This window comes from Sorex fumeus, unplaced genomic scaffold (genome assembly GCF_029834395.1).
Source record: "Sorex fumeus unplaced genomic scaffold, SorFum_2.1 ptg000064l, whole genome shotgun sequence".
Lineage (NCBI taxonomy): Eukaryota > Metazoa > Chordata > Mammalia > Eulipotyphla > Soricidae > Sorex > Sorex fumeus.
Window position 1 is genome coordinate 2475053 of NW_026606121.1, and position 26490 is coordinate 2501542.

General features: G+C 48.2%; 1 protein-coding gene across 1 annotated transcript; it reads right to left on the reverse strand.

Annotated features, from left to right (window-relative positions):
- Positions 1-3377: 3377 nt before the first annotated feature.
- Positions 3378-26451, reverse strand: PMS2 (PMS1 homolog 2, mismatch repair system component). The gene is made up of 15 exons (XM_056128497.1): positions 26396-26451; positions 24322-24461; positions 23571-23657; positions 23306-23408; positions 22205-22388; positions 20330-20497; positions 19043-19140; positions 18133-18232; positions 16842-16926; positions 12018-12173; positions 9628-10468; positions 7303-7470; positions 6774-6874; positions 6424-6593; positions 3378-3952 (listed from the first exon to the last, which is right to left on the reverse strand). The coding sequence occupies exons 1-15, from the start codon at positions 26416-26418 to the stop codon at positions 3809-3811; spliced, it is 2568 nt and encodes an 855-aa protein (XP_055984472.1). The 5' UTR covers positions 26419-26451; the 3' UTR covers positions 3378-3808.
- Positions 26452-26490: the final 39 nt, after the last annotated feature.

Below are 26490 nucleotides of genomic sequence, written 5' to 3' on the forward strand. Positions count from 1 at the left end.
GCTGTTTGTTTAGAGAATGTCTGTGGCCCGGCACGCTGCAACACGGATCGCTCTGGAGAAGCAAGGCCGAGGGAGGCAAGCAAGCACTGCACGATCTCATTCAACTCTGGCACACAGAGAAACAACAAAGGGAATGGCCAGAATCCGATGATGACAAGTCCCAGCCTTTGGTTACAAAACTGAAATTACCAAGCATTGCGAAGAGTGAATGAGGGGACAAAGAAATAAGCTAGAGGAACCGGAACCATAACCCAGCTTGCCTTGCACACATCCAATCCAGGTTCGATCTCTGGCATCCCATATGGTCCCCTGAGCCACAGTAGGAGTGACTTCTGAATTCAGAGCCAGGACTAAATCCTGAGCACTGCTGTGACCCCCAAACAAACAACAACAACTAAAACCAAAGAGGGGTTGGAACAATAGCACAGCGGGTAGGGCGTTTGCCTTGCACACGGCTGACCCGGGTTCGATTCCCAGCATCCCATATGGTCCCCCAAGCACCACCAGGAGGAATTCCTAAGTGCAGAGACAGGAGTATCCCCTGTGCATCACCGGGTATGACCCAAAAAGAAAAACAAACAAACAAACAAACAAGGAAATGGACAGAAAAGAACATAGGAGCTATGGTGGAGTGGCCTGGGTGCTTTGTCAGTGGTGGGGTGTAGTAAATTCATGCATCAAAACCATAAATAAGGGACCGGGCTGAAGTATAGCAGGTAAGGCATTTTCCTTACACAGCTGACCTGGCTTCAATCCCTGGCATGCCATAGGGTTCCCTAAAGCACTACCAGTAAGCCCTGAACATCACTGGGTTTGTTCCCAAAGCAACAGTAGAAAAACATCAACTCTGTTGTAACCAAATTACCCAAAACAAAACAAAACTACAATTTGTTTTGTTTTGGGACACAGCTGGCTTAGGCTTTCCTACCCTGTGCTCAGGTCACTGCTGGCGGGAGTTGGGCGGGCTTTATGTGGTTGTCATTTGGACCTGAGTTGGCTGTGTCCAAGACAAGCACCTTACTCTCTCTCCAGCCTCCAAACCACAATTTTTGGTAAAAGCTTCCAAATACTAATGTTCCATGGTAATTAAAATTCTAGGTCTAAAATATTGTTTTTTTGTTTTGGGGCCACACTTAGTTATGCTTAGGGGTTACTCCTGGTTCTGCACTCAGGGATCACTCCTGACAGTGCTGAGGTGTGATAGGTGGACCATATGGGATGCTGGAGATCGAACCCAAATGGGCTATTTCCAAGGCAAGCGCCCTATCTGCTGTACTTTCACCCCTCGTTCTTAGTTTTTTTTTCTTTTTGGGTCACACCCAGCAATGCTCAGGGGTTACTCCTGGCTCTTCACTCAGGAATTACTCCTGGCTCCTGGCGGTGCTGGGGGACCATATGTGATGCCGGGGATCGAACCTGGGTCGGCCACGTGCAAGGCAAACACCCTACCCACTGTAATATTGCTCCGGCCACTCATTCTTAGTTTTGTGTGTGCATGGGGCATACCAAAAATTATACTATTATCCTTAGAGCCTGAAACCAAGACTGCTGTCTCATTTATACAGAATACTATGGTCTTGCTATTGGCATTGGCTGCTCCTATGCCTTTTTTTGGTTTAGGGGCGACACCTGGTGGTGCTCAGGGCTTACTCCTGGTTCTGTGCTCAGGAGAGCACACCTTAGCAGGCTCCGGGTATAATATAGGGTACTGGGTATTAAACCCAGGTTGGCCATGTGCAAAGCAAATTAACCTACCTGCTGTACAATCACTCTAGCCCTGTGTTGTTTTTGTTTGGGGATACGCCGGCAGTGCTCAGGGATGCCAGGAATCGAACTGGGTCGACTGTGTGCAAGGCAAGTGCCCTCCTCGCCCTCTCTCCAGCCCCTCTATTTTTTAATGATTCCCCTACACCTTCCCAAACAGGATGCAGTCAGAAGAAAGAACTGTTTCCTTTACCACTGAGGTCTAACTTCTGTGGACAGAATATCAACCTGCCAGTCCTGTGTCTGAAGGAGCTTTTCTGTTTCCTTTCTTATTTAGTTTCTTGGCTAGGGGGAAAGTCTGGGCACAGGTTGAGCACTCCTGGCAGTGCTCGATTGACACGGAGCTCAGGGATCTGGTCCGGGGCTTCCACATCATCACGTGCTACAGCCCAGGGAGTTTTCTCATGCCACACCCCAACTTTTCATCTTAAAATAGGAGCAAGCCCCAGCAGCACTGGGGTGGGTGGTGGTGCTGTCACCGGCAGAGTGGAATCTGAGGCTGGCGTTTAGGATCTCCCGGATGCCAGACGAGTGCACCCTGCTGAGTCCAATCCTGCCCACAACTCCTGTCTCCTGGGGGGGGGGGGGGGGCGCCTGCTCAGCCTCTTGCTCCTCTAACAGTGAAGCCCTTTTGGACGGGGCGAGGGGCTCTCCCCAGTTTGGTTCTTCCCACTCCCGCACCACTTCCGCCATACCACTCCGCCCTCCTGGACCCCTCCGCGTCGCCCCCCACGAACCGTCGGGTCCCAGGAGCTGGGCTCGCTGCTCCGCCCACCTGGGACGTCCAGAAGCCGAGGCCTCGCAGCGCGGCCTGACGGTCTCCAGGCAACCGGGGGCGCGGCCACACCGCTTAAAGGGATCGCAGAGGCGGGACCCTCCCCAGCCTGAGCACTTGACCCTGGGCTCTGAGCCTTAACTTCTCTTCACCTACACCAGGAGCCCGTAGTATTCTTGGCTCCACAACTTCCTCCACACTTGGAGGCATCAAGCAGCGCAGACCCACCAATGCACGCGTCCAGTTGGGTCCCCTGCTCCCACCTTTAGAAACCTGCGGCTTCTCAGACCTGGCTGGGGGTGAGGGGGGGGTCTCAAGAGCGGGAGAGAGGCCCCTGAGCTAGCACCAGCCTCACTTGCTCCAAGCCCCTCTGGCCAAATGCGTTACAGACTCAGGGCTCTGGGTATCAGACATCTGTGCCCACTCTCCACCCCAACTCCGAGCGTCCTGGTGAGAATAAAGGGTACTCAACATGGCATATGATACGTGACGTGGCATGACCTCCACGGGGAAGGGAGAGAACAGAAGGGCCCACGCTTGCCAGCCCACACAGCACCGCTCAGGACTCCCGGCGGCATCCCACTCCCCTTTCTGACAGAGCCCAAACAGGCCAAGGTTCTGTGGGAAACTGATGCATGAGGCACCAGGTGAGGGCGGAGAACTCCAATTCCCTGCAGTTTTCGACCCCTCCTTCCTCCCCTGCCAAACTCCCATAGCAGCATTCAAAGTAGGGAAGACCAGAATCTTTTATTTCCCCTTGCCGACGAGAACACTGTGTAGGCCAGCAGCCCCAGGCTCCAGCCTGTGTGACCTTTCAGCAAAGCAAATTCTCTTATTCCTTTTTTAAAAATTCAAGGTGCATCAGGGTTGAAGACCACCAGCACCAGATGATCATGATTTTAAATTTAAGAAAGTAAATTGTTACTAATCAAACTACTATTAACCGCCACATGCAGCCAGAGGCCCAGGTAACACCTCAAGTGCTTCCGGATTGTTTTTTCCCTCTTTCTGCATTAGCCACGTGCCTTTAGTGAGCCACATCATGTTCTTTGTAAGCTGTGCTCTTGCCTACACAAAGTGCAGAAGATCCCCTGTGGCAAGCAATGAAAGGTGTCTTGAAAGGTTTTCAAGATCACTTTCAAACTAACCCAGTACTTTTTAAGTAGCAGAGGTTAATTTTGGAAACCAAGCTTGGTTCGTTACAACCCTGCCTTTCAAATCCGAAGCTCCACACTTAGAGTCTGGACTTCCGGCAGCTGAGCTACATTGTCAGTTCTGAGAAATGACGTCCAGATTGGCAATGTGCCTCATAGTCGGCCTTCCATGGGGACAGTTCCAGGGATGTTCCATCTCACCCATGTGGGTGATAAGTTTCTTCATCTCACTTGTGTTGAGAGCAGTTCCGATCATCACCTGAATGAGAGACAACAGCTTCAATTCATGTTGGACTGGCTTCCGGGGTGAAGGGCAGCTCTGGTTGGACAATGCTCTGACAAGGCTGGACAAGACCTCAAAAAAACAGGCCCAGGGGTCCTGAGCGATAGGACAATGGGGAGGGTGCATGTCTTGCATGCGGCCAACTCGAGTTCAAACCCCAACACTCCATATGGTCCCGAGGTCACCAGGAGTGATCTCTGAGTGCAAAGCCAGGAGGAAGCCCTGAGCACCACCAGGTGGGGGAAAAAAAATTTAAACACAGGTCCTGAAAACGGGTTCACCCAAGAACGCTGCTGTTTGGATCCCTTGTTGCACCTTCCTGAGACCAGACCAGCTTTTGGCAGGGCCCATGGCAGGGGACTCTGGTCTCCTGGACCGAGAGGGCCACACCCGCCCAGCCGCCCACACTGCTCACCTCAACAACCATAGTGTTCTAGCAGCTGGATTCTTTAATTATCTTCATTTTCTTTTTCTTTCTTTGGGGTGGGGTGGGGGGGTGGGAGGATGGGGGAGTTGATCACACCTGGAAGTGCTCAGGGCTCACTCCTGGAGGGACTTAGGGAACCATATGGGGTGCCAAGGATAGCCTCCTCCCTCCTGCACCCACTCCTCTGCCATCTCTGTACCGCCAATAGCTCCCTACATTTGGCCATTCTCCCAGGTCCTGCCATAAGCAAGGCAAGCACCCTACCCACTGTCCTACCTCTTTGGGCCCCTGTGTTTGTTTCAAAATAAATTTGGCTTATTATCACCAGGTGTTTGATTTTCATACCTACTTTACACACATGAAGCCATGTAAAAGCTTCTCAGGTACCAGGGCAGGAAAGATCATACAGGGGAGTAGGACGCTTGCCTTGCAGCCAGCCTTGCTTCTATCCTAACACCCCATTTGGGGCACTGCTGGGTGTGGTCCAAACAAAAACACTTCTTGAGTTAAAAGGGGTCACAAGCAGCTCCATCACAAGAACCTGCCACCCAGCATCTCAGGACAGGGACACCTTCCTCGGGTCTGTCAGTGTCCAGCACTGGCACCACGGCCTGAGTTTCCTGATGCGGCGTCACCGGCCACACCTGCCCACATCTGGCGACCCCACCTACTCTGAGCACTAGGACACAGGGCAAGCCACTGCTCAGGGCCGCCATACTGCTCCCCAGGCCCAGGCCTGCGCTCACCCCCTGCTTCACGGTCCTGGGTCCTGCTCCCATCCTGGCCTCCTCTCAGCCTGTGTGCTGCAGCCTTGCCCAGCTCTGGCACAATCACTACCTGCCAACCAGGTGGAGACAAGCAGCCACCACTGACTCATAGCAAGCAGAGATTGAGCCCTGGGCAGCAAGGAGGGGTGACAAGCCTGAGCCCATCTGTCCTCTTTCCCCTCTGCACCTGTGCTTCCTTGGCTCTGGAGTCACTCATGTCAGACCCTCCTCTCAGACCAACAGATTGGAACCAGTGGCTGAGACCACTCTTACCTCCTGTCTCCAGCCTCCTCCCTCACACACACCCCCCTCTGCTATTCCCGCACCCCCAGCTGTCTCTACATTTGGCTCAAACCCCCAGGTGCTGCACCAGGGTCTCCTCTAAGTTACCTGGGCTGGCCTCTGGCTTTGAGAAACCCTGGGCCTCTGTTCTGTCTGCTCTTCCTGGGACCCAAGCCACCTCCCACACGTCCACCTAGTGGCCCTGGGTGTCCACCTCACTGTTCAGGCCTGAGTGCCCTTCCTCTCCACAGACACTGTGTGAATTATGTTAGCTCTTCCTGTGGGAGCCCTCAGCAGGGCTTGGAAGGCCCAGGGCCACTCCTGATACTTGGCCCACCAGCCCAGCCGGTGCAGTGCCAGCCTGTGATATGGCAGTGCTAAGGCAGGTGGTGCTGGACACTGACCTGGGCCCCGAGCACTCCTCCTAACCAATGTCCACTTCCTGACCCAACTTGCTGGCAATCATGCCTTCTGTCTTTTTCTTCCCACTAGAATAATCAGCTCCCTGAGGCCTTTCTTTGCTATTACCTCTGTCACCGGGTGTCCCTGGCACCTGGATCAGGGGGCTGCAGCAGAGGCTCAGAAATGCCCCTGTGGGAATGGTGCTACAGCACCCAGGCCTTAGCCCAAGCACAACTTAGCCCAAGCGAACGGCTCCTGGTGTGTACCTGGTACCTGCAGAAGAGACCCTCACCCCCAACCAGTAGGCAGGCCTGGCAGATGCCCCCCTTTGCAGAAGGAGCATCAAGCCTTCATGGCATAGGTTGTTAAAAGTACCCAAAGAAGACTGCCCCCAAGTGAGGCAGCTGTCATTAGGGGTAAAGGCAGCCATGCCAACGGCGGGGTTATAGTGGCAGACAGAACAGGTACTCAGGAAGTTTCCTGTCATGCCAACTGGGGGCAAAAGTGAGAAGCGCTGCAATGACAGGCCAGCGGCCCACACCTCACGGAGGACTTCCCTCTCAACTCACAGACTTCCGGCAGGCTCTGGAGGCGAACATCTGCCTAACTCGGGAAGGCCGGCACATGACCCCAGGGCTGTCACTTAGCATGAAGATCAGCTCATCTATGTCCTGGGGTCCAAATGTCCAGTTCTTACTGGTGGGCAAGGAAATCAGCTTGGCCCTTTCGGTGACTGGCGCTGAAAGAATAAAATTTGGAGAAGTTCGTGTTTTGAAAAATGCATTTCATTTGTGTGCCACTTGCAAACGACCCATGGAGAGAGCAGACAGACATGTGGTGCTTTGGAAGGAGCCATTTTCACCCAACAACAACCACCACATTCAGCCCTCAGAGCTTGCCTAGCACACTAACCACTCACCAGCTTCATCGATAACAAAATCAAAGCCATTCTTCCTAAAGATGTCCAGATTCTCTATCAGAATTGCTTCATTGACAGCAGTGAGGCTGAGAGTCTGAGGTCTAAAAAAAAGACAAGAGATGACACCAGACCTGAAGTTAAACAGCTCTGAAGAGAATGGAATTAACGTGGTAGCAGGATTCTCTCGCTTGCAGCATTCCAAAGGGCACTGTAAAACAGCATACTCCACTACGTGCTTTCCCGCCACAGAACTCGGAGAACTTCCTTTTCAAGGTTTTCTTTTGGGGCACACCCAGTGGTGGCCAAAAATCAAACCCTCCACCCCCCAAATCTACTCTAAGGCCTGGGAGATAGCGCAAAAGGCTGGGTCCATAGCAGGCCTGGCTCCAGTCTTGGCATTCCAGCTATGGCTCTAAGCGAATCTACTGTAGGGATGAACGCTTACGGCGAAAATACGTAGGCACACACCCATGCACATAAGTGGCTAGCTCTCAGAACCTGTGAAGCCTCGGCCCAGATGGGAACTCACGCTATGAGCCTCTGGCCCTGAAGAACAGTGTGCTGCTGGAGCATCTCAAAGTTGTACTTCTCATCCGTCGCATGCTGGTCCACTATGAAGAGGTCTGCGTTGAGTTTGGTGATGATAAATCCCAGGTTAAACTGGCCTATGACTTCCATCTCTGCAAACATTGCTTTACTGCACACAACAAATGTACATTACAAGATATTTAAAAAACAGCTCCTGATGATAAAAACAGTAACAAGAAAAAGAAATACAGGGAGTGAAGGAAATAAGCTATAGAAGGGAACACAGGGGAAGAGACAAGTGCCTGCCACAGAGGCAGGCTGGGGGGCGAGAGGGAAACTGGGAACATTGGTGGAAGGTAGGGGACACTGGTGAAGGGACTGGTGTTGGAACAATATATTCCTGAAGCTCAATCATAAATATTGTAACTTTGTAATTCACAATAATTAAAAAACAACAATATATGTTTAAGAAACAGAAAAAAAATGCAAACCACAATCAATAATAATCCCATTTTTCTTTTGGTTTCTGAGACTCATCCAGTGATGCTCAGGTTTACTCCTGGCTCTACTCTCAGGGATTATCTGTGGTGCTGGGGATCAAACCCTACCTACTGTACTACTGCTCCAGCCCTTCCCACTTTTCATTTTTATCTTTGGCGGGGAGGCTCCCAAGTAGTGTCCGGGATCCTAGGGACCCCTTCCGACAATTCTAAGACAATAGAGCACAGTTCAGTGCAAGGACCAGAGGATGCAGTGCTTCTCAGACCCTGCAGTGCTGGGGATTATCCGGGCCACCCCAGAATGCTCAGTGGCCTCTAACTCATGATGCCTTGAAGGACCATGCAGCGCAGGGGGAGCAAACCAGGACTGGCCACAACCAAGGCCTGCTCCCCAAGTCCTGTGCCATCTCCCCAATCTCAGTAATTCAACTTTTTAAAGAAAACATTTGTTATTCACTCATGCACTTCACCTTCCCAGGAATTGCATTAGTTTCTATGCAGAACATTTTGGCCTACATCCTTCCAGACTTTGGCCTATTAATGTCATGCTTTGATTTTTGTTTTATGCTTTATTTTTGGGTCACACCCAGCGATACTCAGGGCTTACTACTGGCTCTGTGCTTGGGGGGATGAGGTGCCAGGGATCAAATCCAGGTCACCGTGTGCAAGAGAAGTACCTTACCCACTGTGCCCCTTATACAAATAGCACTGTAGCACTGTCCTCCCGTTGTTCATCGATTTGCTCGAGCGGGCCCAGTAACGTCTCCATTGTGAGACTTTTTGTTACTGTGTTTGGCATATTGAATATGGCACGGGTAGCTTGCCAGGCTTTGCTGTGTGGGCAAGATACTCTCGGTAGCTTGCCGGGCTCTCTGAGAGGGGCGGAGGAATCGAACCTGGGCCGACCAGGTCGGCCGCGTGCAAGGCAAACGCCCTACCCGCTGTGCTATCGCTCCAGCCCCTATACAAATAATGTTTTAAAAATACAAAATGAAAGTGGACCCTTACCACTAATTGCATCAAGGTATTTTCCTGCCCCATAAGGAAAGATCTACTGCTGTTTCTTTCTTCCTTTGCTTTTGGTGAGGAGAGAAAGTTAGGCCATGGTGGATTCCTCTTGTGGTATGAGATATGCTGTTTCTTTTTTGGGCTTCATAGCCAGTTGTGCTTAGGGCTTACTCCTGGCTCTGTGCTCTGGTATCACTCCTAGCAGGGTTTGGGGGACCATAAGAGGTGCCAGGGATTGAACCCAGACCAGACTGAACCTATGCCAGCTGCATGCACCCTGTCCCCCGCCCCCACTCCCATACTATCACTCAAGCCCCTGGATATGCTGTTTCTGTCTTACAGCCATGGTAGCACACAACTTCCACTATTTCCACTTGAAGTAGCACAAAGTTGCAGCAAACATTAGTATGGGATGTGCTCTACTGTGGAAGTTAATTTCCTGGACTCAACCACTAAACTTCACCTTGAAAAAGCAACATAGTAATTTTGCAACCGACACAATTACACTTTGGGAAATGGGTTTTCATCACTGTCACGCTGTGGCTAGTGGGAAGCTGGCACCAGGGTGTCATTTGTGGTGCAACCCAGGGAAGAAATCAGAGCCAGGTATGCCCTAGCAAGGCTAATCAGCTTGAGGACATGGGGCAGGGAGGGAGGAGGAGCAGGTGCAGGGCAGACCCTGGGTCGGAGCAGGGCCACCGAGGGTCCTGAGCCCAAGAGAAGACACCTGGGGACAGAGCTGAGCATGGCCATTCATCTTGGGTCCCCTGTACCGCTCGCTCAAGTCAGGGAACCCATGTTGCTGAGAAGGATTTTACCTGATCTCCTTCCTAAGTTCCTCTTCCGCAGCCTGGTTTTCACCGGGGCAAATCCTGGCCCTGAACTTTCTGTAACTCTGTTCACCTTCTCCTTGCTGTTGTTGGTGCCGTAGATGCTTTACTCGCTGGGACAAAGAACGCATGGAGAAGTGGAGGGGCACTATTTTCTTACTGATGTCAACGGCCACGTCCACCTGAGAGTCTGGTGGGTGCTGCGGCTCAAGCAGCTGGCCAGGGCTGCCAGCCCCTTCCTCTGTCTTGAAGCGCTTAGTGGGTGGAGGCAGATCCCCCCCTTCGTCTCCATTGTCCTCTTGGTCCAGGGGACTCTTGGAGGTGGAAATAGGACAGCTGGCCTCAGGGGGCCTCTCATGAGCTGTCACACTATCTTGTGAAAACCTGTCTTCAAGGGAGCTGGCTGCCCCCTCACTGCTGGATAAAGTACCCATTTCGGGGGTGCTGAGGCCTCCCTCTGAACTGGTTGATGTGCTGCCATACCCCGAGTCCTTCTCCATTTGGTTTTGGGGACTCTGATCTAAACCCCTCAGCCCCTCCGGAGGGACAGGGGAACCTGTGCCCACGACAAGCTTCTGGGAGCTGAGGAGATCCCCACTGCCACACAATGGGATGCTTCTTTTCTGTCTGGGTGAAACTTGCTTAGGCTCAGCGGTCTTCGGGTGCGGAGTCACGGTCCCGGTTGTGTGATGGAGAGCAAAGGCCTCCCTCAGTCTGGAGATGCTCACGGCCCTTCTCTCCTCTCCACGAGCCCCTGGCGAGGCGGGATGGGATTGCATCCCTGGAAGTGGCATTTCCACTGCTGTTGAAGAAATTTTGATCGAGTGACCTAAGTGGAAATAGAGAAGAATGACTGGGATAACACTTAAGGAACCAAAATGCCATTTCTGCCTGAACAGGATGTTCTCAAAAAACAAGCTCTTTAGGCCTAGGGAATGACCTAGAGGAAGAGAGTTCAGGTTTGGCACAATGAAGACCTGGGTTACAGCACAGCACTGCATGGGCCCCTGAGCTCCCCTGAAAATCGCCAGTTATGGCCCCCAAACAAACAAAGCTACAGGGTCAGCTGTGAGGAATATGGTTACTACTGGCAATACCACAAAGTATAGAGGTGGCTCTGCAGGTGCCATTCCCAGCTCTCAGGGTTGATCTACCACAGGCCATACTCATAGTTGCAATTGTGGGTATGAGTGCGAAGGTACCCAGTCCCACCGCCTCACTATATAGTCTCACCATATCCTCAGGTTAGTGGGCTTCACAAAGCCTAACCTACTGATACCAAATGGTTCTTACCCCCACTTAGGAGTCAGGCAATGTCAGAACAGAATCATATCACCTCCCACATGCCCCCAGGGCCCCTATGTCTTTCCACTGGCCAGTGGCTCCCAACACCTGTGGGAATGCTACAAAGCGTAATCCCAGAGCTACTTGCTCTACTGGGAACAACACGAGGAGTATTGATAGGATCACCTTCCTTGTCCCCAGACCTAGTTTCCTGGCTGCTCTCAAACCTTTAGTTTAAGGGGCACAGACAACTACCTAGCACCCCCATCCCTGACCAGTCCAACACTCAGGGCAGGCTGGCTCAGCGAGGGTGAACCCTAAGGAACGCATCTGGCTCTCAGAGGTGCCAGCAGGCTGCAACCAACTCCATCTCCCAGAGCACAGTGGGCCTGCATCAGACCCTCCAGATGCCCGCGTGCACATGCTGTAGATGATTAAACAAGTGGCTGATCCCTTATCACCAGGTCGGAGAATGACTGATTCCAGCTGCCCATCTGCTGTGTGCCAGCCTGATTTCTATGCAAAATCAGAGAAGAACCAACAGTGCCAGGGGGGAAGCAGCAGAGAGGCTCCTAAACATCCCTCCTGAAGAGAAAAGATGAAAGTGACAAACATGAAACTACCTGAGAACTCGGAAATTCCCAGAAGCCTCACAGCAGGTGGGGAGAGTTCATCTCAAAAACCACCTGGGGTTCAGGAAGAATCTATGCCTGTGTGTGCTCACAAGGTCACCCTTTCATTTCAACCAAACTACCTACTGCACGGATGACACATTTGTCTCAAAAAGATTTTGGTCCTGTTAAAAACATTGTTCCCTCAGGAGTGGGAAACAGCACCAGGTCAGGGTCCAGTGCTCAAACATGCAGGCACCCAGAAAGGCCTCAGCACTCCAGGTGCTCTGCCCCAGTAGCCTGGGTTACATGGGGCCCTAACCTTAAACTACCAGGCAGGCTGACCAAGGGTCACCAGGACCCTTGAGCACTGCTTGAGAATATCATCCCAAAAAATTGAAAAAAAGAAAAGAAAAGAAAAAAGAAACTAAGCATCCTAGCTCTCTACTGTAGAAGCTGATCATGGGCTTGTATTAGTCTTACCTTCAATATCCAACAGTGGCTGCTGATTCACATGAAGCTTATTGGCATCACTCTCAAACATTCCTATCAAAGACGTCTTTAAAACTGCTAGCAATAACTTCTCTTCCTGCAGCAAAATCTGCCTTTTATCCGGAGTCACGTTGATATCAACACATTCTAAAGCAAGAAAGAGAGCCTGAGGTGTAAATTCACATCCGACAACAGCAACTTCTGTTTTATTCAAGTGCACTTACCAAAGGCACCCCTGGAAAGGAGGGCTCGGGGGCTGGGCAATGCCCTGCAGAGACAAGAACCTGGGTTCAATTCCTTGAACTACATTGCCACCCCCCCCCTCCCAGCACAGCAGTAGTGGGCCTCTGACCCCCATAACATCACAGGGACCTTGCAGTGAACTTTCCAGCCTGGCTGGCCAAGAGTCACCAGAAATGGGTCTCCACCCCCAAAACTCAAGCTACTGCTACACTTTGGTATATTAATAAGCTTATACTAAAATGTTTCTGAAGTGGAGTACATGCTTAGCATATGCAAGACCCTGAATTCAGGGGCTGGAGAGACAGGGAGGGCGCTTGCCTTGCACATGACCAGCCAGGGTTCAATCCTTTGTCTCCTGTATGGTCCCCTAAACACCATCAAGAGTAATCCCTGAGCATCAGCGAATATGTGACCCCAAAACAAATGACCAAGTTCAATCCCCAGCCCTACCATGCTGCCAGGGTGTGACACTGGCAGCCTCCAAGAGCTGACAGCTGGGGCCTGAGAATCACCAAAAATGGTCCCAGGCCCCTATCCTCAGCACTGCTGGGGTGATCGCTATGAAACGCTTTATTCAGGTGGCCTAGAATGGAACGAACAGGGTGAGAGACCGTCTGAGTTCATCATGTCGACCAAGACCATCCATGGTAACTCAAGATTCCAGAAGGCTGAATCTAAACATTGGACATGGGAGTCTCCAGGTGGATGATTCCACAACGAAATAGACCACATCATATTCAATTGATGATTTTGCCTAACCGATGTCGTCCAAAATTCCAAACGGGATTGGACCACCGTCTCCTTTGTGCAAAATTCTACTTCACAGAGCGGGGAAAAAGGGCTGCAAAGTTTAAGAAGAGAACTCCCAGAATGACCATCAACTGGGAGCTCTTTGGCACTATTGCGGCAACATGGGAAAATGCCATTGTTGACAACATTGACGAGGAATATGATCGACTGGTTCAGCACCTCCATGATTGTGCGAGGAATGCCAAGAGAGAGATAGCCACAAAAAAACATCTGTCTTCGAAAACTCTTGAGCTTATTCGCCAATGTGGCTTGGTGCATGCCTCAGGCAACTGCAAGCGAATGTCCAAACTCGCAAAGCAGTGCAGAGATGCGATCAAGGAAGACCTCAAAGAGAGAAGAGCAGAAGTGATGGTAGATGCGGCAGAAGCTGGGAAAAGTATTCGTAATGCCCGCCTGTCCTTCGCCAACTACAAGACCAAGATGACTGCCCTCCGAAGTCCTGATGGATCTATCACATCTTCCAGAAGGGCAATGGAGAAGATTATCCATGACTTCTACTCAAATCTCTTCAATAGCCATGTCCACCTGCCAACATACCAAATTCCACAAGATGGATATGTCGTTCCCAATGTTCTCCCTTCCAAAATCCGACATGCCATTTCGTCAGTAAAGAAATGAACAGCACCCGGCCCAGACAAGGTCAGACCTGAACACCTGAAGAACCTGCCATCAGTACTCATCAATACGCTGGCTTGGCTCTTCACACGTTACCTGTCTGAATGCAAGGTTCCGTCCCAGTGGAAAACCAGCAGGACTGTACTACTGTTCAAGAAGGGAGACATCCATGACATTGGCAACTATCGCCTGATCTGCCTATTGTCTGTCATCTACAAGTTGTTCACTCAAGTCATCCTGAATAGGATTGGCAGAACACTAGATGAAGGACAACCATGAGAGCAAGCCGGGTTCTGCAAAGAATTTAGCACCATCGACCATATCCACACGATAACCAAGCTCACTGCGGTTTCTCGGGAGTTCAAGATGCCACTCTGTCTAACGTTCATTGATTTAAAGGCCGTTAATTCTGTTGAGATGGAAGCGGTCATTGAAGCACTAGCCAATCAGGGCATTCAAACTCAATACATCAAGATCCTCCGTGAGCTGTATTATGGATTCAGTACCAGGATCTCACCATTCTACAAAGAAGTAATCATTGATGTCAAGAGAGGGGTTCGGCAGGGTGATACCATTTCACCGAAACTCTTCAGTGCCACCCTTGAGAACATCATGTGACGACTGGAATGGGAAGGAATGGGAGTGAAGATAGATGGTCGGCAACTACACCACCTCCGCTTTGCTGATGACATTGTTTTAATAACACCAAACATTAGCCAAGCGGCACAAATGCTGGCCAACTTCAACCGTGAGTGTGGAAAGGTCAGAATACAGCTGAATCTTACGAAGACAATGTTTATGAGAAACAGCCTTGTTCCTGATGCTCCATTTGCTCTCAATGGAACGACCATCTCTGAATGCAACAGTTATGTGTACCTAGGTCGAGAAGTCAAATGACAAATGACCTGACACCCGAGCTGCGCAGGAGGAAGAGAGCGGCTTGGAACGCCTTCAAGAGCATCGAAGAAATAGCTAAGAGGATGAAGAACCTCCAGCTCCGGGCACATCTCTTTGATTCCACTGTTCTTCCTGCATTAAAATACGCCTCAGAGACCTGGGCCCTATGCAAACAGGATGAGAACGCTATTCGGATCTCCCAAAGAGGAATTGAAAGAGCTATTCTTGGAATATCACGATTCACTCAAATGAGAGAAGGAATCCGGAGTTCCGACCTTCATCGACGATCAAGAATCAGGGACGCTGTCTCATTTGCCAAGGCGTCAAAAATCAGATGGGCTGGTCACGTAATGAGATTTAGAGATGACCGCTGGACTTGAGCCATTACCGACTGGATTCCACAGGATGTCAAAAGACAGTGTGGCCACCCACCTACCAGATGGTCAGACTTCTTCATCAAGATCATGAATGATCGGTTTGAGGCTCTTTGTGTTCCTAGAACGAACAGATGCCATTGGGCCACACTAGCACGCAACAGGGACAAATGGAGACGTTACTGGCGCCCGCTCAAGCAAATTGATGATTAACGGGAAGTCAAGTGATCAAGTGATCAGGTGGCAGAAGGCATCTGCTGTGCTGCGCGCAGTGAGAGGTCATCTTGGTTCGTGGGATATGCACTGAGCACATCCCTGCATTTCTGCAGTCCGGGAGCCCTGGCAGAATCAGTGTGACTTTCCAGCCCACAGCCTGGTGCATGCAAGCACAAGGACATGTGTCACCTCCAGGGACACTGCCACGAGGAACAAGGTGCCTCAGAAAGTCAAGGCTTGCTCAAACTCCAACCTTTACAAGAGCAGCAGCAGCAAAAGGGAAGAAGAGAAAAAAATTGTTTTTGTTTTTGGGTCACACTTAGTGATGCTCAGGGGACCATACAGGTTCTGATTCTGCACTCAGGAATGAGTTCTGGTGGTGCTCAGGGGGACCATACAGGAATTGAAGCTGGGTTGGCCGTGTGTAAGGCAAGCACCCTACCTGCTGTACTATCTCTCTAGTCTCAATAAGTAATATTTTTTATTAAAAAAAAAAAAACAACTTAGGGCTAGAGCAACTAATACAGTGGGTAGGGCACTGGCCTTTCACATGCCCGACCCAGGTTTAATCTTCAGGACCCCACCTAGGAGTGATTTTTTTTTCTTTTTCTTTTTGGGTCACACCCAGCAATGCACAGGGGTTACTCCTGGCTTTGCACTAAGAAATTACTCCTGGCGGTGCTCAGGGGGCCATATGGAATGCTAGGAATCGAACCCAGGTCTGTCATGTGCAAGGCAAATGCCCTACCTGCTGTACTATCGCTCCAGCCCCTTAGGAGTGATTCTTTTTCCTTTTTTGCTTTTTGGGTTACACCCGGCAATGCTCAAGGGTTACTCCTGGCTCTGCACTCAGGAATCACTCCTGGCGGTGCTCAGGGGACCATATGGGATGCTGGGAATCGAACCCGGGTCGGCCATGTGCAAGGCAAATGCCCTACCCACTGTACTATTGCTCCAGCCTAGGAGTGATTCTTAAACCAAAAATAAGCTCTGTGTACTGCTGGGCATGCCCTCAACCCTCCCAAAAAACATAAATTTAAAAAAATCAGGTAGCACAATCCAGAATTTTAACAGAGAGAAAAAAACATTTTCAAAATTAAGAAGAAAATTTCAGTCTTTCTCCCTTGATTAACAGAGAAGTTGATTTTCCTAGTAATATAATTGTAGTTTCAAGTAGAAAGCTTAAATAACTTATAAAAACTAAGTTCTACAAAGTAAAATTAAAATTCTTTAAAATCTATCACCAGATGAGGTGGAGGGAGGAAACAACAACATATCACCAAAAGTCTCTCTTTAGTATTATCAGAGACTTATGCTTCATTTTTGCTTATTTATTTTAGGGCCAAATCCAGGGGTGCAGAGGATTTGGCTCCGCTTGGCGCTCAGGGTAACTCCCGAAAGTGCTGAGGAATCATGTAGTACTGGAGATGAAGCCCACAGCTCCAGCTCTCAAAGCATGCACTTCTTCCTTTTTTTTTTTTTTTTTTTTTAGTGTAGGAGTACTGCTATTTATTCAGCCATTGATGCATGCTTTCCTATCCAATGATCACTGATGCATGCACTCCTTCCTATCCACTGAGCGATCTCCTTGACCCTATACTTTCATTTTATTCTCGTAAGCAAAGATAGCCAATATAAATGAAATCCTGGTGGAACTCACCGGAATCAACAGAAATGTTCAGAACAACAAATGGATACTGATGTCGATTATACATGTGATAGACCTCATTCACAAGCCGGGAAATCTATATAAAACCAAAGATTATTATAGCTTTATTGAAGTATAATTGTCTACCAATAATTTGCAAAGAACACCATATGGTAATTCCATACATTAATACATACATACATATAAACATATATATATCACGGTCACGGTCCTCCTGTTGTTTATCGATTTGCTCTAGCGGGCCCAGTAACGTCTCCATCATGAGACTTGTTGTTACTGTGTTTGGCATATCCAATACGTCATGGGTAGATTGCCAGGCTCTGCCGTGCAGGCAAGATACTCTCGGTAGCTTGCCGGGCTCTCCGAGGGGGCGGAAGAATCGAACTCGGGTCGGCCATGTTGGCCACTTGTAAGGCAAATGCCCTACCGCTGTGCTATCACTCCAGCCATATATATAAAAAAAAATATATATATATAGCATAAATAAAACCCCTCAACCAAAACCATCTCAGGATCAAGATAACCAGAATATTAGCCAAAAACTTTTCCTCACACTCTTCAAAAGAATTGTGTGTGTCTGTGTATGTGTGTGTTGTGTACGCACACACTAAATCCAAGGCCTCATACAAGTCACGTGGTCTATCACTGAGCCCTAAAAAGGATATCTTAAATCAGAAATTCCTAAACAACAGAATATTTCTTCAGCCTACAGATGCTCTTAAGGAAATATCAATTAAATGCAGGTGCAGTCAAAATGCTCATAAAAACACAATGTCATGCGCTGAGAAATATAGGCAGATGACTTTATAATGAGATTGTGAAATCCATTAGAGAGAAACCATAAACTCACACTAATTACAATACACACAATAAATTTAAAGTCAGACCATTCCTGGCTGACAGTAGAAGTTTTATCTTGTTACTATGGCTACCGTAACAGCCACATCTGGCAGTGTGGGGAGGAGGGCAAGTGATACTGAGGTTCACACTCAGAGCCTCACATATAAAATGCAGGTGTGCAAACTTCTGAGCCACATCAATGGCACAGGAGTGATTCCACAGCATCTCTGTGGAACAGGAAGCATTCCTAAGGTCCACCACTGCTGAAGATGCAGTCAGGCCTGAACCCTCACGGCCCCTGAAGCATGAAAAGAGAACCAGTTTAAGCCTGAGGCAGAAGCAATGTAAATTGTTTCCACCAGAGAAAGTCACTAAATTCAAAAATAAAATGTTAAAGCCAGTCCTAAACACCTAATACAAAAACTTTTTACAAAGTCAATACCTTGGCTGGGTCACATGGTCTCCGGTTGATAAAGAAAAACTGTCTGTCCGTTGAACTCCTTCCAACCCCATGAGCACACAGAGAAACGAAGCCTGAGATGCTATCAGGATAAACGAACACGCACAGGGCAGACAGGTGAAAAGGACAGAAACCAGATCAGATGGAACAATCTTTTTGTTTTTTTTGGGGGTCACACCTGGCAGTTCAGGGATTATTTCTAGCTCTGTATTCAGGGATCACTCTCGACGGTGCCCAGGTACCATATGGAGTGCCAGGAATCAAACTCAGGTCAGGCACAGGCGTTACCCAGCTCCAGATGGTATGTTTTTGCATTTTGGGTTACACACAGTGATGCACAGAGGTTACTCCTGGCAAATGCACTCAGGAATTACTCCTGGCAGTGCTTGGGGAACCATATGGGATGCTGGGAACTGAACCCAGGTCAGCCACGTGCAAGGAAAATGCCCTACCCACTGTACTATTGCTCTAGCCCCAGATAGTACGTTAATGTAATGAACAAAACCTACAACATCCCTCAACATGCTCCTGAGTATTAGGGATTCAGTTTATGAGTACCTGAGCTCTATAAATCTTCCTTCCCAGCAGTATTCCCACCCACCTATGAAACTATAGGGCACGAAATCACTCTATTTTTTGTTTGCTTTTTGAGCAACATACAACAGTTCTCAGGGGCTATTCCAGTCTTTGAGCTAAGGGAGTGACCCCTGATATTGCTCAGGGAACCATTTTTGGTACCAGGGATCAAACAGGGATCAGCACATGCATACCATACTATTATCTCTGGCCCCATAACTATCTTTAAAAATAACACAAGGCCACATGTAAAAACATCAACTAAGGAACTCAGGAAAAAATGCTTGACTGGAATATTCCTGGCAAATCTACTTACCAAAATAGGTTGGTTAGAGTGTCAGAGCAGCTCAGCCCATACTCTTCACAGACAGGATCACTAGGGGGCAGCTGGACAAAAGGAATGAGGCTCTGCAGCTATCAAGAAACCAAGACTCATGGTTATTTCTGGACAGAACAGAACAAACTGCTGAAAAGAAAATGGAATAAGGGGTTCTGTATTTCCTTCCTAATGAGCTATCCACATTTAGGGCATAAAAAAACAGAATGTCAGTCCCTTGGATTTTCTGTTAGAAAGATGAAACACCTGAGCACCATATATCCATAGTCAATACATTGCCCACAGTACTTAGAATACTTACTTTTTTTGGAAAGTAAAAGGATTGTTTTCTTTTTTTTTTCTTCTTCTTCTTCTTTTTTTTTTTTTTTTTTTTTTTTTTTTTTTGCTTTTTGGGTCACACCCAGCAATGCTCAGGGGTTACTCCTGGCTCTGCACTCAGGAATTACTCCTGGTGGTGCTTAGAGGACCATATGGGATCCTGGGGATCGAACCCAGGTCGGCCACGTGCAAGGCAATTGCCCTACCCACTGTACTATCACTCAGGCCCTCTTCTTTCATTTTTTGGATGGGTTTTGGACCATCCACAACACTATTCAGGGCTTACTCCTGGCTGAGCTCAGGGTTCACTCCTGGTGAGCTTGGGAAACCATATGGGGTGCCCAGCTGAGTGCAACACAAGGCAAATGTCCTAACTGCTGTATTATAATTCCAGTCCCCATAAAAAAGTATTCTTTCATTCGGTTCAACAATTAGAAAAAAACTAAAAAACTTTCAGCTATCTTGCACTAGTTACACAATAAAAATTCTTGGATGCAGTCTCTTTCCATTGGAAAGAGTTATCATCTCCAAACACTAGCAACAAGCACTATTTTAATTTTTTTTTTAAAAATTTGGGTGATACTTAGCAGTGCTAAAGGCTTACTCTTGGCTGTTCTCAAGTTTTACTCTTGGCGGGGCTCAGGGAACCATAAGGGGTGCCAGGGACCAAACCTGGTTGGTCAAATTCAAGACAAGCACCCTACCCACTAGATTATCTCTCTAGCCCCACAAGTATCATTTTTTGTTTTGTTTGGTTTTGTTTTTTGGGTCACACTCACTGATGCACAGGGCTCTGCATTCAAGAATTACTCCTGCCGGTGCTCAGGGGACCATATGGGATGCTGGGGATCGAACTCAGGTTGGAAGCATGCAAGGCAAATGCCCTACCCACTGTGCTATCGCTCCAGCCCCACAAAGTACCATTTTTAAATCACAGACAACCACTACCTGTTTCTGCCCAAACACAGATCCGATGTTCTCTTTTATGCTGGAGCTGCCTGATGTGCATACCACAGGCTGTCTTTTTCCTTGTCCAACCTGATTGGTGCAACTTACACGGATGCCTGTTGAAATGATACAGTATGCCTGTAAGACCTGGACCATTCTGGCATACTCCTGTTTCAGAAACACAAACACAAGATTCAGCATTACTCTAATCTCATAAGAACTACACTGTCCAAATTCTAAGGCCTAAAAATAAATAAGTAAATAAAAATTCTAAGACCTAGTTCATGATTCTTCTATCCTATGCATGGTATAAGGCATTCCCTCTAGAAAGGCCCACGAACTTTATCTCCTTATACTGTAAAAGGGAACTCAGAGGTTTTAGTTCTTAGTCACACTTCTTTCATAAGTGAAAATCTAGGCTGAAAGTCTAACCTGACAGGATACAAACTCTGGTTGCTGGGCAGAAACATCAACTTTCTATAGCACCTAATACTATGTTACTTAAAAGGATCATAATTTCTGTTACATTATTTCATCATATTAATTTACTGACTCTGGAACTATCACTGCAAACCCCAGCACCCCAAGTGCTACCCCAATAAGCAACGCAACCAAACATGTAACTCCTGATACCACAAATGTACAACCCCCTCAAGACATCAAAACAGTGAGAAATATTAAAAAATAGATATTTTTCTGTGCAAAATTCTTTAATTATTAAGTAAAGTTTTTTCATATATATAGTAATATATATTTTTAATAAACTTCAAGAAAACAATTTAGGGGCAAGAGTAACAGTATAGTGGGTAAGGCGTTTGCCTTGCACATGGCCGACACAGGATCAATTCCTGGTATCCCATATGGTATCTTGGGCATAGTCAGGAGTGATTCCTGAGTGTAGAGTCAGGAGTACCCCCGAGCACCACCAGGTATAATCCTTATGAATTATAAGCAAAAAAAAAAAAGAGGGGGGACTGGAGTAATAGGACAGTGGGGAAGGTGTTGTCTTCCATGCAGTTAACCCAGGTTCGATCCCCAGCATCCCTGAGCACTGCCAGGAGTAATGTCTGAGTGCAGAGCCAAGAGTAACCCCTGAGCATTGCCAGGAGTAATCCCTGAGCATCACCAGGTGTGGCCCAAAAAGCCAAAAGAAAAAAACAAACACACAAACAAATAAAAAAAAGTTTTTAAGGTTTTGTTGGGGGAGGGGAGTATACCTAGCCATGCTTGGGGCTTACTCCTGGCTCTGAGCTCAGGGATCACTCCTGGAAGGGCACAGGGGACCATATGTGGTATTGGGGATGGAACCCAGACTGGCCGTGTACAGGGCAAGTGCTTTACAGGTTATGCCATCTCTCTGGCCCTGTAATATGTAATTTTGTAGTACCTAATCAAGGGAGAATGAGTATAAATCACTTTACAAAGAAAGATAGGACAAAACTTAGTCAGTACCAGGCCAAAAGGATGCAAGCACACAACTTGATGTGTACCACGCTCAGCTAAAAATGTGCGAGCACCAGGGGCCAGAGCAATAGTACAGCAGGTAGAGCACTTGCTTTGCACACAGCTGAACCAGGTTTGATCTCTGGCAACACACATGGTCCCCCAAATTCCTATCAGGAGTGATGCCTGAGCACAGATTTAGGAGTAAGTCCTGAGCACCGCAAAGTATGGCCTAAAATCAAACAAAAACTGGAAGCATCACAGCCAGACGTGTGCAAACCCAGCCATCAGAACATCATCAGCAATAAAGGAAGGGGGATGGTGTGGGAAGAAAAAAAAAACAGGAAAAGGAGGAGCCTCTTGAGTGACTTCTCCTCCACATAAGCAAATGAGAGACAATCACAGCCCGACTCTGACACTTAAATATCGCACTTTTTTAATATTCCTTTGAAACTCCTTATGCCGCACAGGTAGCGTATAAAATAACTGTTGCACACTGGCTGTTGTCCCTTTGGGTCGAGGGTAGGGGCTTTTCTGGACGATTTTCCCATTGTGATCAAACACCAGCCGTGCCCCAACCTTCGCAGACTCATGGCAGGTAGAAATTGTCAAGTCACTGTGGGAGAAAAAGGACACACAGGGAAAGTCAGTGTGTGGATCTGTGCCTGAGCATGCCCTCATCTCTTAAAAGTCTCCAAGAGATGATAATCCCCCGACATCAGGATGGGTAATGGAGCCACCATGAACCCTAAGAACTGGTACCTAATCTAGTGAGTGGGACGAAAGTTTTGATACCTGGGATTTATTCTGGCTAAACTACAAAACAATGAAAGATTCCTCCCCCACCCCAAATATACACAAAGACTGATTGTTGTGATTATTCACAAGGATTACTGCTCTAACAAAACTTTTGAAAGGACCCAAAAGATATCACAGTTTAACGATAAGTGGAAAACTATATAAAAACTTAGAAACTTGTGTAATTAAATTAAAATTCTGATTAATTTTCTGAACACTGAAATAAATTAAGATGAATGATATTTCTTCTTTTTTAGAATATGTGCTGCTGAAGCGAGCACTGAATGGTATTTCTTATATGTAAGTGATTCTTATTTTTATTATTTGTTTTTTGGGTTATACCCAGAGATGCTATGGGGCTAATCCTGACTCTGCACTCAGGAATTACTCCTGGCAGTGCTTGGGGGAACACATGGGATGCTAGAAATCAAACACAGATCGGCCACATGTAAGGCTAACTCCCTGCCTGATGTACTATAACTCCAGCCCCGTGATTTTAAAACTGAGAAGTTACTGCTCTGATAAAGGTAACAAGATTCTTTACAATATTCTTCTCCTGCTCTCGTTCTCTGCTTACATTTCAGAAGGACCACCTTTAGCAGTGGGAAGAGAACAAAAATGCAGTTGAATAGTCTATTGGGAAAATGTAAACAAGAATGACTTTAACAATACTTTCTAATTTGCTGAGAGATTTTTTATAAGGGATTAAGTCAGCGGACAAAAACATTCCATCACCTCAGTGCACAGAGTGAGCTCAGAGCTTCCCCCCGAAAGCCAAAAGTTTCAACCTGAGTTAGGTCAGCAAACTCTTGAATCTTAGAAGTGTGGTGTTTCAGGGCTAAAAGAGAGGCATAAAATAAGGTCCAAGACATCTCAAGTGACAAAACAAAAAAACAACAGAAGTAACATATTAGAAAGCTGGTTTCGTGTCGCCTAAGACAGTGTTATTCAAAATTCTGAGATATTGTGCCTAAATATTGATTAGTAAAATTCAACTTACTTAAGCCTTCAAAGTTTTCTTCTTCTACCCCACATCCATTGTCTGATACTTCAATGAGATCCACTCCATAGTCTTTAAGCCTGATATCTAAAAAATTTAGAATGTGTTTCTCAGAAATTGATCGACAGCAGAAGCTTTCATTATATAACACTATTTATATAGTTTACAGAATGCAAATGTGAGACATAGCGACATTTATTCAAAATGAACTACTGTCATGTTAAGTATTTTTTTAACGTCATTTTTGTCATGGCAGATACTTTACCAGTACCAACCCTCTCCTAAGGTTATCTTGCATTTTGAGTTGATTCACCTATAACACAACATCTGATGAAGAATAGCAAGAACACAGTACAAGCTAACTGCTACTATTACCACTAGTGCTAGATTCCTAATAAATCTGAAATTCACTTAATCACTTAACTTCCCATTAGTCGTCGATTTGCTCGAGCGGGCGCCAGTAACGTCTCCATTTGTCCCTGTCGCGTGCTAGTGTAGCCCAGTAACTACAAATCTGAAATTATCTTAAAAAAATAAATTTCCAGTTTTCCAACAACTACATGTCTCATTACACTTAACACATTTTTTCCCTGAATAAAATAGCACAAACTGGTCATTTATGTGGTTTAAAACTCTCCCAGACTGCCAGGTATGTATTTTAGTGGTAGTGACCTTGTCCTGCATGTCCCTGGGACCAATCCCCAGTTACCACCAAACAAAATTCTAAAAACAAACCACTTCCCAAACTTACCAATATTGGTGGCACCAGCATCCACACTATTTTCCACCAACTCCTTCACAGCAGTGCTGAGACTCAGTACCACCTGCCCAGAACAAATCTGATGGACTGACTTCCGGTCAATGGGTTTGATGGCCTTAGCAGGTTCCGTACTAAAGACACCAATAACAAGAAAGCAAGAACGAGACCATGAGTTCCACAGTGGCCTCCACTGTTGGAAATCATTCTTCTCTGTTAACAGCTCCTGGGTCTAATTTATTGTGGTTTTCTGGTTTCCTGTGTGCTCCTGGTTTCCATTTATTGTGTTCGTATACCCATTTATTATGTTCACACATATGACTGTTCTACAAACATTAAGCACACAGCCAACGATCCCAAACCATCAACTCCAAATCTTGTGGATTGAAGCTTTGAATTTAATAGAGATGGAAAGAATCTAATTTTACTAGAACCTATATGGAAGAGATACATAAACTCCCCTCTAAAACTAATGGTGAATGACCTTTCTCAACAGTGGGCTCTTTCACACACAATGTGAAAAAAAAAAAAAAGACAATGGTAGAAAATACAGGATGTAGTAGGTATGGAGGCCCCTGAGCCCCACCAGTAGTTACTGAGTGCAGAGCCAAGAATAACTCCTGAGCAACACTGGGGGTGGCCAAAAATACAAGCAAAAAAAAAAAAAAGAGTCACCTTGGCTTCTTCTTCTTCTTTTTTTTTTTTTGCTCTTTGGGCCACAACTGGAGGTGCTAGGGGCGGGTCCTGCTCAGTCAGCACTGACAGGTGGAACCTGGACTTCCGGAGGCACAGAGAAGGATCTAGTCCTTTGAACGATCTCTGAGTTTTATATGGAATGCACTTCCTTCCTCCCATTCCAATTCAGAGTTCGTTTTAGAAATCACAAATCTGGTCACATAATTTTCTTTTTCCTTTTGGTTTTTGGGTCATACCTGGCAATGCACAGGGGTCACTCCTTGCTCATGCACTCAGGATTACTCTTGGCGGCGCTCAGGGGACCATATGGGATGCTGGGAATTGAACCTGGGTCGGCCGCGTGCAAGGCAAACGGCGCTGTGCTATTTGCTCCAGCCGCGTGGTCACATAATTTTCCTAATTAATGTTTACTACCATCCGGTAAGCGCTCTGGAAACTGCCTCTAAGTGGAGCCCAGATCCGTTCTTCTCTTCCTCAATCCTTCTCCCCATGTCCCCTCATGCTGCAGGTAGTGAATCGGACACTGTCTCTGGTGTATCCGGGTCCTGACTCACGTCATCAATGCAATCCTACAGGCTATTCAAGAACCTTCCAGTCACCAGGGGGGCACCCTGCGAATAACAGGTGACAGGAGCGTCCCCGCAGGGGCATCCTTGCTTAGTCCCCGGGCGTCTAGCTCGGACGTCAGACCTTCCAGAAGCGGCTGGAAACCCGAGGGGCCAACATGGATCTCGTTCTACCTGGTGAAGCTTTCTCCTGTCTTTCAAGTGCCAGAGGCTGAGGAGAGGCCGCACGCGCGGACGTCACTGGCCTCGCAGGCTGCAGAGCCCGGTTCCACCCCCCTAGCACCGCACGGTTCCCCAGCAGAGCCTGCCCCGACTCCCCGCGGAACAGAAGCGTCGAGAAAACGTCTCTCACGCGGCCCCCTTCCCCCCATCCCCCAGAAGACACGTGCATTTGGCTTTGGGGGCGGCGGAGATAACGCAGTGTGGAGTCTGACGGAGGGGCGGGGTTCGGGGCTCCGCGACACTGCACGGGGGGGGGGAGGGGGAACGGGGGCCTTCGGCGACTCGAGCCGAACCCGGTGCTGAGAGGCTCGCCGAGCCGCGGCCACGCCCGAGCCGCCCGCCTCCTCAGGCAGCCCCCACGCTGGACAGAGGAGCGGGGCGGCGGGCACCCGGGAGCGGACCCGAGCTCGGCTGACGCGCGCTCCACGCTCCCGCTCTGCAGGTCCTGAGGCGGAGCTCGCGAGGTACCGACCCAGCCCAGCGGCCCCCAGCGTCCACGCCCTGGGCGCCGCGGGCCTGCAGGAATCCAGAAGGCCGCCAGGCGGAGGGCGGGCGAGCGCGCTGCAAGCCGGCCCGCCGCTCACCTGGGTCCCGCCGTCAGATCCATGAATCCAGACTCTGACGTGCCTCAGGGATCCGAGCCGAGCGCGCCGCAGCCCTCAGTAGGGCTCTGCCCCTC